The 15,499-nt window shown below is 40.1% G+C and overlaps 1 protein-coding gene across 2 annotated transcripts in view; it reads left to right on the top strand.

The window, feature by feature from the left end:
* Positions 1-45: 45 nt before the first annotated feature.
* Positions 46-15,499, top strand: part of ACAD11 (acyl-CoA dehydrogenase family member 11) — a 91,036-nt gene continuing 75,582 nt past the window's right edge. Inside the window, exons 1-5 of one of the 2 annotated variants that reach the window (XM_025913201.2) lie at positions 46-311; positions 7,651-7,750; positions 10,403-10,528; positions 11,136-11,297; positions 12,840-13,004. In XM_025913201.2, the coding sequence (XP_025768986.1) occupies positions 163-311; positions 7,651-7,750; positions 10,403-10,528; positions 11,136-11,297; positions 12,840-13,004 (702 nt within the window). In that variant the 5' untranslated portion in view covers positions 46-162. The other variant, XM_086674298.1, reaches the window with a different exon arrangement.

Genomic DNA, 15,499 nt, shown 5'->3' with positions numbered 1-15,499 from the left:
GGCAGGAGAGGCGGGGCCACCTCCGCCGCGTCGCGGTGGGGCCACTCCCGCCCCGTCGCGTTGGGACCTCGCCCCCAAGCCGTGGAGTAGCATTCCTCAGGCCAGAGGTCTCAGCGCGGAAGGCCTGTGGATTCTGCATCTAGGCGGCCGGCAGAGGCAGTCATGGAGGGCGGTGCCTCCCTCGAGCCCGAGACCACCGAAGTGCTGCCCCAGCACAAGTTCGACACCAGGTCCCTGGAGGCCTATCTAAACCAGCACTTGCCTGGCTTTGGGGCCGAGCCAGAGGCCCACCTGACCGTTGCTCAATACAGGTATCGACGCCGGCCTTCTCCTCCAGCGGAAACAAATCTGTACAGTGTGCTTTTCTTTCTTTGGCCCACGGTGGGTTCGCAATTTCCCCCCCCTCCCCGCTTCTTTTCCTGCACTGACTCGCTCTGTAGGTGGGGGCTGCCGTCAGTGGTCCCCTGCATTTCATCCTGGGTATTTCCAATTCGAGGACAATAATGGAAGCACCACAACATTCATGAGTCCAGCTATGAGAAGGAATCTTTGTTGAAGGATGCAATCCTGTACCTGGAAGATTCACTGAGGCAATTAAGGTTGGAAGCTTTGTGGGATAATATAAAGAGGTTTTCTCTCAACTTCTGTTATGTGACCGTTAGATCTTTTTTTTTTTCTGAGAAGCAGGTGCAATTCCGTTGTAATTGGCAATGTTCTCGAAGGTTGAGTTAATGGCACCAGCTGGTGGGCCTGAATTCTAATCCTAGATCTTCCACTTAGCAAATCACAGCACTACTTTGGGCTTTAGTTCTTTTTGAAGTGAGGGAATGGAACTGGATGACGCTCCTGACAATACTGTTCTCCACCATGAATCTGGCTCTGGTCTGTTTTATAACAAACAAATTTTAAAAAAATTTATTCTAAAAGTAGTATTGTGATAAAGGCAGAACTGTAGAAACAGTGCTGGCTTCCAGGAAATTCTATCTGCCACTTAATGACTGGGAATTTAAATGTTATATAAACTCCCTGAGAATTAGTTTCCTGATCTGCAATAAGTACTTGCTCCTTTTAATAATTAAATTGCATAATAGTAGGTGAAAGGTCTTAAACACTGTTTACAACACAAGGCTTCTAGGCTGGAAACCTAAGCTGTTTTTTATTACACCTACTTCCGCCTCCAGTGTCTATTGGGATGTACCTTTTAATTCTATACCATAAAACTCTCTGATCCATCTCCTTTACCACTGTTTTTATTTTCACATAAATCACTAGTCATGGAATACATATGCCAGTGATAAGTGCCAGAGGCATATGATATTGCATATTGTTGCAGGGAGTATGGCCGGAGTCGCAAAAGATGAGTCCGCAAAGTGCAGTTAAGTGAAGGTCCTCATACTCGAGTCGGAATGAGGCCCTGACTCCAGAATGAAGCTTCTTTTTATTAGGATAATTGCGGAAGACTGTGCCTAAAGTCAGCTAAGCAAGTGTGTTCATCAATCTAATGGTTTAGCTTTTCAAGGTTGAATTTGAAGTTAATTGGTTTCTATAACACTAGGAAGGGTCAGTTGTGAAGGAGGATCTGACCCTGGACAACGTTAATGGCTCTAGGCGATCCTTACAAGCCACAGCACAGCCAGCTGTGTTCAGCTGTGTAAACATGCTAAGGCCTTATACCTTCTCCAGCCCTTCCCTTTTGAAGTCTTTTCCTTTGATACTTCTCTCCTGCATCTCCCACAGCATGTGATACTGACCATGTTTCTTTCTCCAGCTGGGTTCAGCTATATGAGTGTAGGCAAAGAGTTGGACTTGAATGGGTGGAGTATGGGGGCGGCAGTTGCCTGGGTGGCTCAGTTGGTTATGCAGCTGACTTTTGATTTTGGCTCAGGTCAATGATCTTCCTGAGAACCAGCCCCACCGGTTTCATGTTTCACGCTTAGCAGGAATTTGCTTGGGATTTTATCTCTCCTCTCTCTCTGCCCCTCCTTCTCCCCACCCACCCTGTGCATTTACGCTCCCTCTCAGAATAAATAAACATTAAGGGGGAAAAAAACAGAATGGGGGAAGCCAAGCAAATAATCTGGAGAGGGGTTTAATAAGTATCTTAAAGATGCATTCAAGAGGGTGGTTATGTAATTTACCATCAAATTTAAACGAGTGAAGGAAGGATGTAGGGGAAGAGAAGCTGAAGGATGCTAAAAGATAGTATGATCAATGAATGGTAGTTTCCAGGATTGAAGGATTGTTGGAATCAAGGTACCAACCAGCAGGAGTGAGTGAAAAGATAATGGTCAGAGATAGAAATGCTTAACGAGGATGGATTATGCAGTGCTTGAATTGGTGTGTAAGGTGTGTCCCCTAGAGTAGGTGACTGAAGTAGTATAAAGGAAAATATCACTGGAGTAGAAGAATTCAAGGAGCTGACACCGTCCTGAGTGTTAAAATGAACATCTGAGTAGATTTTGAAATTATTAATGAAGATAGGAGTAGTGTAAATAAGAGCAATAGTGAATCAATAGGCAATGAGGGGGAGTGATTTAAGAGCAGTTGGTTGCAACAAGAATGGGTAGAGTGCAGTAGTCTCATAACATGAGATTCAAAGCTGGATTGAAGGGTTTAGGCAGGAGGGAGGGCAAAAAGTTTGCAAGTGGCAATGAGTATCAAGAGGGACGTAGACTCCATCTCCAGGCCTACAGGATAGGTGATGTGGGGGAGGGGGGTGGAATCTACTGTGTAATAAGCCTGCAAAGGAAACAGGGGCCTCATGGAACATTCAAGCTTTAGTCACAGCAAGAAGGTGAAGTGTCCATTCAGAGAGTGAAGCTGTTTGTGATTATGCTGAAAGACAGTTCCAGGGGCACAGAGAAAAGATATCAAGAGTTGGGGGAGGGCAGGGTGGGAGAAGAAGACAAAACAGGGCCTGTGCAGAGCCTTATGGGAATTAGAGTATAGTAGGTAAGTGGTGATATGGGAATCTGGGACTTTTGTTGATGACCTAAACAAGGATAAAGAGCATAAGGGGCATCTGCCTAGCTCAGTCAGTAGAGCATGAGACTGTTGATCTCATAATGGTGGGTTAAAGCCCCACATTGGGCATAGAGCTTACTTAAAAAAACAAAACATGATGAGACCAATCCTGGGGGGTTCATGACAGTAGTGATATAAGTGATGGGAAATAAGAAAAGTGAAGTGTTTGGGACTACAGAGGGGCAGTCTTATACTAAGTGCTCTGGGCTCCACGCCCCCCCCCCCCCAACAAATGATGACAATTTAAAAATAACTTTGTTCAGGGTGCCTGGATGGCTCAGCTAGTTAAGTGTCCAACTCTTGATTTTGGCTCAGGTCATGATCTCACTGTTGTGAGATCAAGCCCCATGTCATTTTTCCATGCTGGGCATGGAGCCTGCTTAAGATTCTCTTTCTTCCTCTCCACCCTCTCTCTCTCTCAAAAAACAAACAAACAAACAAACAAAAAAAACAAAGAAACTTTGTTCTCTAAAATGAATAGCACTTTCCATTTATTTCTCATATGAATAGAATGAACCTGTATTCTCTTCCCCTGTGTGTATTCAAGTATTCAAAATGTCTAGTAATAGCTCAAATATGATTTTTAAAAACTGTCACTGATCTCTCTACAAATTAGGATCTTTCAGACTTCATAACTCTGTGGAATGTGTTATGTTGTTTTGGTCAGCTTGGTCTATTTCTGCATTCATGGTTCCACAACAGGCATCTTCTGTTTGACTTCATCTTTGATTCTGCTTTGATGTGTCTCATCTTCCACCATGGCCTTACTGTTGAAAATATAGGATCAGAGCATGTCCTTAGGGGATATTTTGCCTCTCTGCTTCTAATCTCTAGCTTTGTACTTCTAAGCCTCTTGTACTGGATACTCAATGTTTTCCATGCTCGAACACCATGACAGTGGTCTTTTAATCTTTAATTTTCTTGATCTCTTATCTAGAGCAAATACATTTAAAATGCTGTTAGCATCAACATCAATAGTTACTTTAGGGGCACCTGGGTGGCTTAGTCGATTTGAATATCTGACTTCAGCTCAGGTCATGATCTCATGGCTTGTGGGTTTGAGCCCCGTATTGGGCTCTGTGCTGACAGCTCAGAGCCTGGAGCCTGCTTCAGAGTCTGTGTCGCCCTCTCTCTCTGCCCCTCCCCTGCTCGTGCTGTGTCTCTCTCAAAAATAATCATTTAAAAAATTAATGAAAAAAAGTTCAATTGTACAACTCTAAAGTGTGCAGGAGGGATGTTTATTAGTTCAAATTTTCCAAACTACTTGTTATCCTGTATCATTGCTCAATTTCATGAATCTGAATGAACACACTAAACTGATTGTCAGAGTAGATAGTGAAGGTCAAAGTCCATTTGGTATGATCTGTGGTATTGCACGTAATCAGAACAGTCATTACTCCACCAGTGGTTTCAATACCAAAGGAGATGGAATGATATCAAAGAGCAGTGAATTTTGAATAGTTTCAGATTTATCCCTGGACAAGAGACAAGATGGCTGCCTACATAGCTGCAAACATAAGTAACACCCTTGTCAGGATTGATGTTTTTTTCTAATTTCTTGCTTTTGAAAGAAAATTCCTATAGATATTTCTAAGTTTCTGAAGCTTGGAGATGCAGCTGAAACCACCCAGTAGGATGACCTTGTGGGCCTGAGACTTATCTAGCAAGATGTGAAGAAAGGCTTAAAGAACCTTTTCTCCTTCTCTATGGACAAATTAAGTTAACTTTCTAGCTTTGTTACTCTAGTAACTCCATAAAGGTGGCATGTCAGCTGTGTTTCTAGGCAACACTACTTCCGGTAAAAATAATATGTAATTGATAAACTATAATCTAAACTAGAAGTCCTGGAAATGAACTCTAAGTATCTGGTGGGGTACTTTGGGCTTCCCTAAGTGTAGCAAGTTCTTGTGCCTGCTCATGTCCCTTGCCAGGAAGCTGGGAGCTGTGTCCAGAAGAATGTTACTAGAGACAATAGCTCCTGTGGAACATGAGGCTTCTAAGCCAGGGTGGAACCTATGTGGTCCCATTTCTTAGAACCTGAGCCATCACCAAAGGGACACAGGGGTCACAGAGTAGATCCTAGAATGCTGCATGGATTACTGTGATGCCCCTGCTGTACAAGTTCATCTGATGTTGCCCTGCTGCAAAACTGTATTTCCTGACTTCATATGCTTCCTCTTCTTCTTCTTTTTTTTAAGTTTATTTATTTATTTTGAGGGGGAAAGAGGGACAGAGAGAGAGGGAGAGAGAATCCCAAGCAAGCTCTGTGCTGTCAGCATTGAGCCCTTATGCAGGGCTCAAGCTCACAAACCATGTGATCATGACCTAATATCAAGAGTCAGCCACTTAACTGACAGCCATCCAGACACCCCTGACTTTGTATGTTTCCAAGTGAACTAGTGCAGAGGGTAGTCAATTAGGTTTTGTAAGACTGATTGTCTAATCAAAGTCTTCTCCAGCTGAGTGAATTTCCCTAACTGCATACTTAAATACGAAGATTCCATCTTTGTTAACTAAGATTTGGCAGATCAAAAATACCACCTCTTTGGTTATAGCAACACATTTCTTTCAGCACCAAATATCTTGTCCAACTCCTAAACAATAGCTATGGCTATTGGCTTATTGATGATTCTTATCATATTGGTACCATCAGTGTTTTCTGGATTATATGGCAACCTGATGTTTAGAGTGATTAAAGTTAGCCATTACTATGTGCACAGTGTTGGTGATGATCTTCCCAAGGTGGGCTTCTGCATTTTTGGGGGTTCTTTTTAGGAACCATGGTATATATGTACACAGAGGAGAAGATTTTAATTTGGTGAGATTTTAACAGAAATATGTATTTTTTAATTTATTTTTCTGTTGAAGTATAGTGTCACTGGGATTTTTTTGAGACAAAATTTATCTTACATAACATTTAAAATTTGAACTATTTTTAAATATACAACTTAGTGGGTTTTAGTATATTCACAATGTTTTGTCACCAGCACCTCTATTTCCAGAACATTTCCATCAACCTAGAAAGAAATCCTTACCTACCAATTCTGCCCTCCTCCCATCCCTTAGCAGCCACTAATCCACTTTCTGTCCCTATGGATTTACATACTCTGGACATTTCAAAGAAGTGGAATCATACAATACATGGTCTTTTGTAACTGGCTTTTTTTCACTTAGCATCATGTTTTCAAAGCCCATTCTTGTTGCAGCATGTATCAGAACTTTATTCCTTCTATGGCTAACAGTCCATTATATGGCTGTGTTACATTCTGTTTATACATCTGTCTATTAATGGACATTTGGGTTATTTCCATTTTGGGGCTGTTGTGAATAGTGCTGGTATGAACATTCACGGACAAGGCTTTATACAAATGTGTTTTCGGTTCCCTTAGATCTATACCTAGGAGTGGAATTGCTGTGTCATATGGTAACTCTATCTTCAATAAAAAGCTTTTTGTTTTTCTTTATATTTCACTTACGTCATTTACTATCTTGAAAGGCTGGTACTTCATATATGATTGCATCATCAAAAAATGCATCAATCAGACTTCTGGCATTAAAAAAAATGTTGTAAGTTTCATTGCAACTTGACTCTTTGTAGCATCACAAATAAATTTTCCCATGTCCCAATAATCAACATAGCTTGAGGTGATCCCATTCTTGACCACTGGCAATGATCTCTATTTTTCCATGTTAAAAGGCACCCACACAGGTTTAGATGGTGCCAAAATCAGTGTTCTTAGATATGATTCCTGGGAAGGATGGGTCTGGCTTGTAGAAGAAAGATGTAGACAATGGAGCTGCTACTGCATTCAATCTGGACTAGTTTTGTCCTTTGCAGATAGAAGCTAAAGGCCTAGGGAGAAACTTCAAAGATTTTTTTTTCACTTCCTATTACCTGTTACCTCAGAGACTGATTCTTTTAATTATTGTTTAAGGCCTCTCTTTCATGCTTTTGGAATCTTCAAAAGCTGGGTAATTCTAAACTGCTATATTGTGAATGAAGGTGTAAATTGAATAGTTTTGATATCTGGAGGATATTTTTAGTCCATGTGAGAATTTTTGCTCTCCTTTCAGGGAAAGCCAATGACCTGCTATCTATGAGTTCCTTGGGGCACTGTTGTATCTCCCTGGCCCAGATGTTCACCCTGGTCCAGACACTTCTCTCTTACCAGAATTCCCATTGTGGAGAGCTATACTTAGGTGCTAGCCTTGGTGAAGCATCTGGGGGTTATATCTCTAACAGCAGATGAGGGGCCATTTACCCACCTATTCCAGCATCCTTTAATTAATTTTCTGACTGATCACATACAATCTCTTTTCCCAGCCTTCATTTACTTAGATCTAGGCATTATTCTAGGGGTACTACTGATAAAATTCATGATTTACAGGCAGGGAGTGAGGTCCTCTCTTCTACCTATGTGGATTACAGATTCTCCAGCTGCCACTGTGTTATCATCTGCTTTATATCATCCAAAAACTAGTGTTTTGAGCTGCTGGTAGCACCTCTGTTGATTTCCCAGCACTGAAATTTATTTATTTTCATTTTGTGCTTCTTTTGACATCTTGGTAGCATTTGGGGAAGGAAAATACATCTTTGTAATAGGCCTTTTCTCTACTCTTACCCAGATCAGGACAGTCCAATCCAACCTTTTATCTCCAGAAGGGCTATCAAGCATATGTACTCAGAAAAAAACCATCTGGATCACTTCTTCCTAAAGCACATAAGGTATGGTATACAAATGCAATAATTCTTTTTTAAGTTTACTTATTTTAGAAAGAGAGCAGGGGAGAGGCAGAGGGAGAGGGAGAGAGAGAATCCCAAGCAGGTTCCTTGCTGATGGCATGGAACCCGAAGCAGGGCTCAAACTCATGAAATGTAAGATCATGACCTGAGCCAAAATCGAGAATCAGACATTCAACTGCCACCCAGGAACCCCCCCCCCTTTTTTTTAAATTTTAGAGTACATGAGCAGGGGAGAGGAGCGGGAATCGGGGGAGAGAGGGAGAGAGAGAGAAAGAGAGAGAGAATCCCAAGCAGGCTCCACACTTGGTGTGGAGTCCAACACCGGGTTCGATCCCGTGACCCTGGGATCATGACCTAAGCCGAAATCAGGGGTTGGACACTCAACCAACTGAGCCATACAGACACCTCTACAAATGCAAGAATTCTTTGTTGACAAATAAATGCTTTTTATGCACACACAAAAGAAAACATTTTAAATTGCTTTTATTTTTTATTTTTTAAAATGTTTATTTTTGAGAGAAAGCACTCACAAGCGGGGGAAGGGCAGAGAGAGAGGGAAAAAGAGAATCCGAAGCAAGGCCCAAATTGTCAGCACAGAGCCCAGTGTGGGCTTCAAACTCATGAACTGTGAGATCGTGACCTGAGGTGAAGTCTGACATTTAACCCAACGAGTTACCCAGGCGCCCCTAAATTGCTTTAAAAGTCATCTCATGTTATTAAATAATAATGTATTTTAATTATCAGATGAAAATTTCACTTGAATTGTATCCCTTTTTGTTTTTAAAAAGGACTTGAGGAGGGGTACCTGGGTGGTTCAGTTGGCTAAGCATTGGACTTAAGCTCAGGTCATCATTCCAGCACCAGGGTGCTTACAAACACTTCTCTCACAGCCTATGGCTCTGCTGGCTTCTCTCACCTTGGTCATTGTTTAGTCATGTCCCTGCTCTAGTTAATCTTTATCAACTGCTGCTTTATTACAGCTGTCAAAGTGAGCTGCGTGGTTTCTCCTCCTTAGAAGTCATCAGTCACCGCTGAGTCTGGGGCCAGATGAGTCAGCATCACAGCTCTGCTGTGAGCCATGTCCTGAGGTCCTGAGTGATAGGCTCATATATCTGTCCTGGTTGAGGAGACCCTTTTATCATATTTGGGTTCCTGTTTCAGTGTTAGCTTACGTGTCTTTGCCTCCTTTCCCCATGGTTATCTTGAACTCCATGGCAGCCTTGGATACCAGGAAGGATTCCCATCCTCTGCTTTAGAAACAAATACCTCTTTAGATCTCCAGAAAAGCTAGTGCTTTTCCCTTCTACCAACACTCACTGGCCTCCCCCAGCACCATGTAGCTGACTGTGCTCAGAGCCTTAGAATAGAGACTTGCCTGAGCCCCCTTGAGAGACAGAAAAAGAGAGAAAGAGTAAACGAGAGCGAGCCAGTGAGCCGTGAATTGCTGAGAACATCTCTTTGTGAAATATTAGGAAATTTGTGAAATATTGTGGTCAGGAACTGTTGCCTTCATATGAGCAGAGCCAGGATGAAGCCCCATTCATGTGCTATCCTTTAGCCTAGTTAAATTTCTTTCTTTCTTTCTTTCTTTCTTTCTTTCTTTCTTTTTTTTTTTTTTAGTGCTGGCCTAATTTATAATTGTAATAATTGCTATGACTACATGACTACTTTTAAGGAAAATATTACCCCCCAGGTCATTTGTTGATACTTTTTTAAAATTGATTTGTAGGGGTGCCTGGGTGGCTCAGTTGGTTAAGCATCCGACTTTGGCTCAGGTCATGATTTCACGGTCTGTAAGTTCAAGCCCCATGTCAGGCTCTGGGCTAACAGCTCAGAGCCTGGAGCCTGCTTCGGATTCTATGTCTCCCTCTCTCTCTGCCTCTCCCCTCATACTCTGTTTCTCTCTCTGTCTCTGTCTCTCTCTCTCTGTCCCTCTCAAAAATAAATAATAAACTTTAAAAATTAAAAAAAAAATTTTACATATTTATTTTTGAGAGAGAGAGAGAGAGACATAGTGCAAGCAGGAGAGGGGCAGAGAGAAAGGGAGACACAGAATCTGAAGCAAGCTCCAGGCTCTGAGCTGTCAGCAGAGCCCAATGCAGGGCTTAAATGCACGAAATGTGAGATCATGACCCAAACTGACGAAGCCACTGACTGAGCCACCCAGGCAGCCTAATATTTAAAAATTTTTTAAATAAAATTGATTTCTAGCATTAATGTAAGGTCACAAATCGTTATTAAATTTCTGTGTTTCTAGGGTACCTGCCTGGCTCAGTTGGAAGAGCACATGACTCTTTATCTTAGGGTCAGGAGTTCAAGCCCCACACTGGGTGTAAAGATTATTTAAAAAAAATTAATTAAAACTTAAATTGGGGCACCTGGGTGGCTCAGTCACTTGAGCCTCTGACTTCAGCTCAGGTCATGATCTTGCAGTTCGTGGGTTTGAGCCCCACATTAGGCTCTGTGCTGACAGCTCAGAGCCTGGAGCCTACTTTGGATTCTGTGTCTCCCTCTCTATCTCTCTCAGCCCCTCCCCTGCTCATACTCTGTCTTTCTCAAAAATAAACATCAAAAAAAAATTTTTTTAACTTAAATTTCTGTTTCTGATTTTTAATAATCCATCATCCTATTTAGATTGATAGAGAATTTAAAGTCCAGAAAGCTTTGTTTTCAATTGGATTCCCCGTTCCCAAGCCTTTATTGTACTGCAGTGATGCTTCTATCATTGGAACAGAATTTTACATGATGGAACATGTGCAGGTAAATTAACACTTAATCTTTATTGTTGCTTTTATTTTTAATCGTGAAAATTAGATGTTAATAAATAATAGTTTATTAGTTAACATTTTAGGTAATTTGCTTTGCAAGGGCTTAAACTTTCATTTGAATTTGAGCACAGGCAGTGTAGGAGGGATGAAATAGACTAGGAACAAATTTAGTAATTAGCAGGTGTTGACTTATTCTCAAATTTTCCTCTAGATGGCAATAAAGAGCTATATGTAGTGGCAATAACCAAACCCTCCAGATGGTGGACAGAAAAATACTACTCCAAAGAGAATATCAATCCCTTAAGAACAATAAATTCAAAGTGTTTAAAAAAAATTATTTTGTAAACTGTAACTTGAGAGTAGTTTTGTCCATTAAGTTCATTTTGGAATATCGTTGTATATTCCCTTTGGCATACATAATCTATTAAACATGTTTCCTAAGTGAATGTTTTTCTAGCATATTCTACAAAGAATTGTTTTTGTTGGAAAACTGTTATCCTGATTTTTTTTTGTGGACAATGGGGGATTATGACACTACAAGTAATTGGAGTGAAAAAATGTATTTTGTTTTAAATTATCTATTGTAATTGTTTCTATAGGGTCGAATCTTTCGTGATTTTACAATTCCTGGAGTTAGCCCAGCAGAACGCTCAGCCATATATGTGGCCATGATAGAAACCTTGGCTCGGTTACATTCCTTGAATGTACAGTCGTTGCAGCTGGAAGGATATGGTAGAGGTGCTGGGTACTGCAAAAGACAGGTAATGCGTCCACATGAAGAGCTCCTTTTCTCAAGTTCTTGGAAATAATATCCTTGATTAGTCAAAATAAAAACCCATTATACTTTCCCGAAACTTGGGTATAACTTTTAATATCAACCTTTCTATTGGCTTTTTGTTAGCAGAAAATAATTTTATATTTTTAGATCAGGTTTGTTCAGCCTAAGCTTCTGTAACTAACAACATGTACATGGATGCAAATTTAAAGCTTTTCTGCCTCTTCACTTAATTTATCAATATGTTTTCTATACAGTTTTCCTTTTGAAGTTAACATTTATTAAGCACGATTGTGTGTGTTTAATACTTCCTGAGTACACTGTTAAATATCAAGAAAATAGAAATAAGTTCTTCCCCTAAAGGAACATTTTTTTTGAGAGACCTATACATGAATCTCATTTATGTGAAACTTGAAAATAGAATAAAAGAGTATATAATCTAGTAGTAAATTGTTTGGTACCCATCATGAGAGCTGTTCTATTTAGAGGGTGCATATCAGTGTGCCCTTACTTGGGTGGGGAAAGCTTTGTGGGAGAGATATGCCTTGCACTGTGTATTTAAGTAAAGAGAAAATCTAGAGTGATAGGGAAGAGATGGTGAGCATTTCAAACCAAAGAGACAGCAAGATCAGATATGTATGGGACTATTTGCCTATGTCTGTCTGTCTGTCTGTCTTTTTGAGGGGGGCTAAGGGAAGAGAGAAGGGAATAAGATTTAGAGAGTACTCACACTATGCCAGGCCCCATGGTAGGTAGGTTGCTTTTAAAATCTTCGTAATAACCCTAAGACATAGGTATTATTACCCTCATTTTGCACATGAGGAATCTAAGGCTACTGCGTATCAAATAATACGTGAATAAGTGGCTTAGGCATAATTTATACTTGAGTCTGTATGATTCCACAGATGAAGGTCTTTACTGCACTAAGTTGACCAGAGATACCTTGGACAATGGGGAGAGACCTATGAGCTGATGAATAATATGGTTTCAATTGATGGAGGACTTTGAGTATAATTTGATTTGTTTGTATTTGATTCTAAGAACAATAAAAAGTCTTTGCACTCCTTATACCTGAAATATATTTAGAAGATTCTGTAGGTAATAAGAAAAAGTATTAAAATGAAAAGTAAAAATCTCCCTTCTTCTCCCAGCCCGCGTATTTCCTTTTTCAGAGATTACTTGTTTCTTGTGACCCTTCCAGAAATCTGCTATACCTTTTTATTTGTGTATATATGTGTTTGTGTACATTCTTTTATTCTTTCACAAAATAGTTGCAGAATAGAGGCTAGAACCCACATTTCTTGATCCCTGTGCCAGTATTTTTTTTCCTGATAAAAATCTAAGTTAGTAAAAGGGAACTAGATGGAAGAGAGATTTAAATGTTTTAGGTTCATGTGAACATCACTTAGAGGGATTTGTTTGGAGCATTGAGGAATGAAACCAAATTTGATATGATTGAATTTTGTTTAAATTTAGAACCTAAGTTCTATGTTCAACTTTACAATTTTTCTTATTTATATATCTTTAGGTATCAACCTGGATAGAACAATATAAAGCTGCAGCTCATCAGGACATCCTTGCTATGAACCAGCTATTTCACTGGCTAATGAAAAACTTGCCAGATAATGACAATGAAGAAAATTTGATTCATGGAGACTACAAACTAGATAACATAGTTTTCCACCCTACAGAGGTATTTAAGCTGTATTTATAATAAATTAATTAGGTCTTAGCACTTTTGACTTGGGACACAAGTATTAGCTAAATATTCCCCTCAGGGCTCCAATGGAGACCAACCCAACCCAACCTCACTCTTCCTCTTTGGTACTGTCTTCACCACTCAAAACTTTCAGGAATGAGTCCTACAGATTTTATGGCATAGGTAACTGCCTACGTTTAAGGCCAAGTGCAATCCTCAGGGTATCTGATTTACTGCTTAAAGAGGATTTGGGAACTTACATTCATGTCACTGTTTTCTTCAGAAAAGTTTTTCATCTACAACAAGTATTTAGCTTACCCATATTCTTGCTCTTTTGGTTCACCTTCAGTTCCCTTTTCTTATCTCATGAAGAATTTTTAATGTGACTATTATAAGCTCAGAGAGGACAGAATTCCAAACGCCTCTTTTGACGGTTTGAAAGAATTATATGAGCTTAACGTGACCTTGCTCTGTGTAAATGTACACAGTGTCATCTTTATAAAAGGTTCAAACAAGTAAAAACTATAACCTCCCTCCACTGAGCACAGACTGTGGTCTGGGATTGGAGGAATATGGTGGGAGCGAGGAAACCATCTCAGTCCTCCTCATTACCTGTATGCCATTGGACAAGATATTAATTCTGACATTAATGTGAAAGATTTATACTTTCCTGAATCCTACTTGTTAAAAAGAGTTTTTTCTGGGTTCATTAATTTTCTCAGATGCTGAGATGTTTTAGGGCAGTAAGAACTGCTCTGAATTCGCGTGCTAAGCTTCTGGATTTCATGTTCTTTCCATATAGGAAGAGGACAGGAGAAAAATAGCATTGTAAATTACATTGCTGTCATAATTCAAAGTAGTACTGTATCAAGTAAGAATTCAAATATAGCATAAAGACATGAGCACATTCACCAGCAGGACAGAAAACATAGGAAAGTAAATTTTGATATTAAAATTATGTGTATGTAATTATAAATGTGTATGCGTAGACTTTTGTTAATGGCACTGATGATTTCTGAAATAACTTTGTTAAGTATAGATTAGGAAAATTAAAGAATGCTAATTAATAACTTGGAAAAAATTTTTAAAAATTTTTTTTAACATTTATTTATATTTAAGAGAAAGGGAGACAGGGAGTGAGTGGGGGAGGGGCAGAGAGAGAGGGAGACACAGATTCCGAAGCAGGTTCCAGGCTCTGAGCTGTGAGCACAGAGCCTGACATGGGGCTCAAACCTACGAACCGTGAGATCATGACCTGAGCCCAAGTTGGTTTCTTAACCAACTGAGCCACCCAGGTGCCCCATAACCTACAAAAAATTTTAAAGCTTATACCTTTAAACCTAGCAGGATCAGGCCTGTATTTGATCTGTACCATAGAAGTGTCTAATATTTTAAGAGCCTATCTTTGAATAAGTCACGGCTTTCTATGGGTTCTGTAACTATGTACTTTTCTACTCATTGCTTAAGCAAGGAAGGAAAAATTCAGACCTAGATCTCTTGAATTTTTTGTCATCTACCAAGATGTTTAAATTTAGGATTAATCATAATACGCTGAAAATAATGGCAAAAACACTAAGTACTAAATGGTTACTCCTTTTTAATTTTTAATCTCCTATTAGAAAACCACTTCTTTTTTTTTTTTTTTAATATATGAAATTTATTGTCAAATTGGTTTCCATACAACACCCAGTGCTCATCCCAACAGGTGCCCTCCTCAATACCCATCACCCACCCTCCCCTCCCTCCCACCCCCCATCAGCCCTCAGTTTGTTCTCAGTTTTTAAGAGTCTCTTATGCTTTGGCTTTCTCCCACTCTAACCTCTTTTTTTTTTTTTTTTCCTTCCCCTCCGCATGGGTTCCTGTTAAGTTTCTCAGGATCCACATAAGCGTGAACACATATGGTATCCATCTTTCTCTGTATGGCTTATTTCACTTAGCATAACACTCTCCAGTTCCATCCACGTTGCTACAAAGGGCCATATTTCATTCTTTCTCATTGCCACGTAGTACTCCATTGTGTATATGAACCACAATTTCTTTATCCATTCATCAGTTGATGGACATTTAGGCTCTTTCCACAATTTGGCTATTGTTGAGAGTGCTACTATAAACATTGGGGTACAAGTGCCCGTATGCTGATGTACCCCTTGGGTAAATTCCTAGCAGTGCTACTGCTGAATCATAGGGTAGTTCTATTTTTAATTTTTTGAGGAACCTCCACACTGTTTTCCAGAGTGGCTGCACCAATTTGCGTTCCCACCAACAGTGTAAGAGGGTTCCCGTTTCTCCACATCCTCTCCAGCATCTATAGTCTCCTGATTTGTTCATTTTGGCCACTCTGACTGGCGTGAGGTGATATCTGAGTGTGGTTTTGATTTGTATTTCCCTGATAAGGAGCGATGCTGAACATCTTTTCATGTGCCTGTTGGCCATCCGGATGTCTTCTTTAGAGAAGTGTCTATTCATGTTTTCTGCCCATTTCTCCACTG

Source organism: Puma concolor, chromosome C2 (genome assembly GCF_028749965.1).
Source record: "Puma concolor isolate L17-30 chromosome C2, mPumCon1.1.hap2, whole genome shotgun sequence".
NCBI lineage: Eukaryota > Metazoa > Chordata > Mammalia > Carnivora > Felidae > Puma > Puma concolor.
The sequence above is the reverse complement of the archived record's forward strand: the minus strand, read 5'-3'. Positions and strand labels throughout refer to the sequence as shown.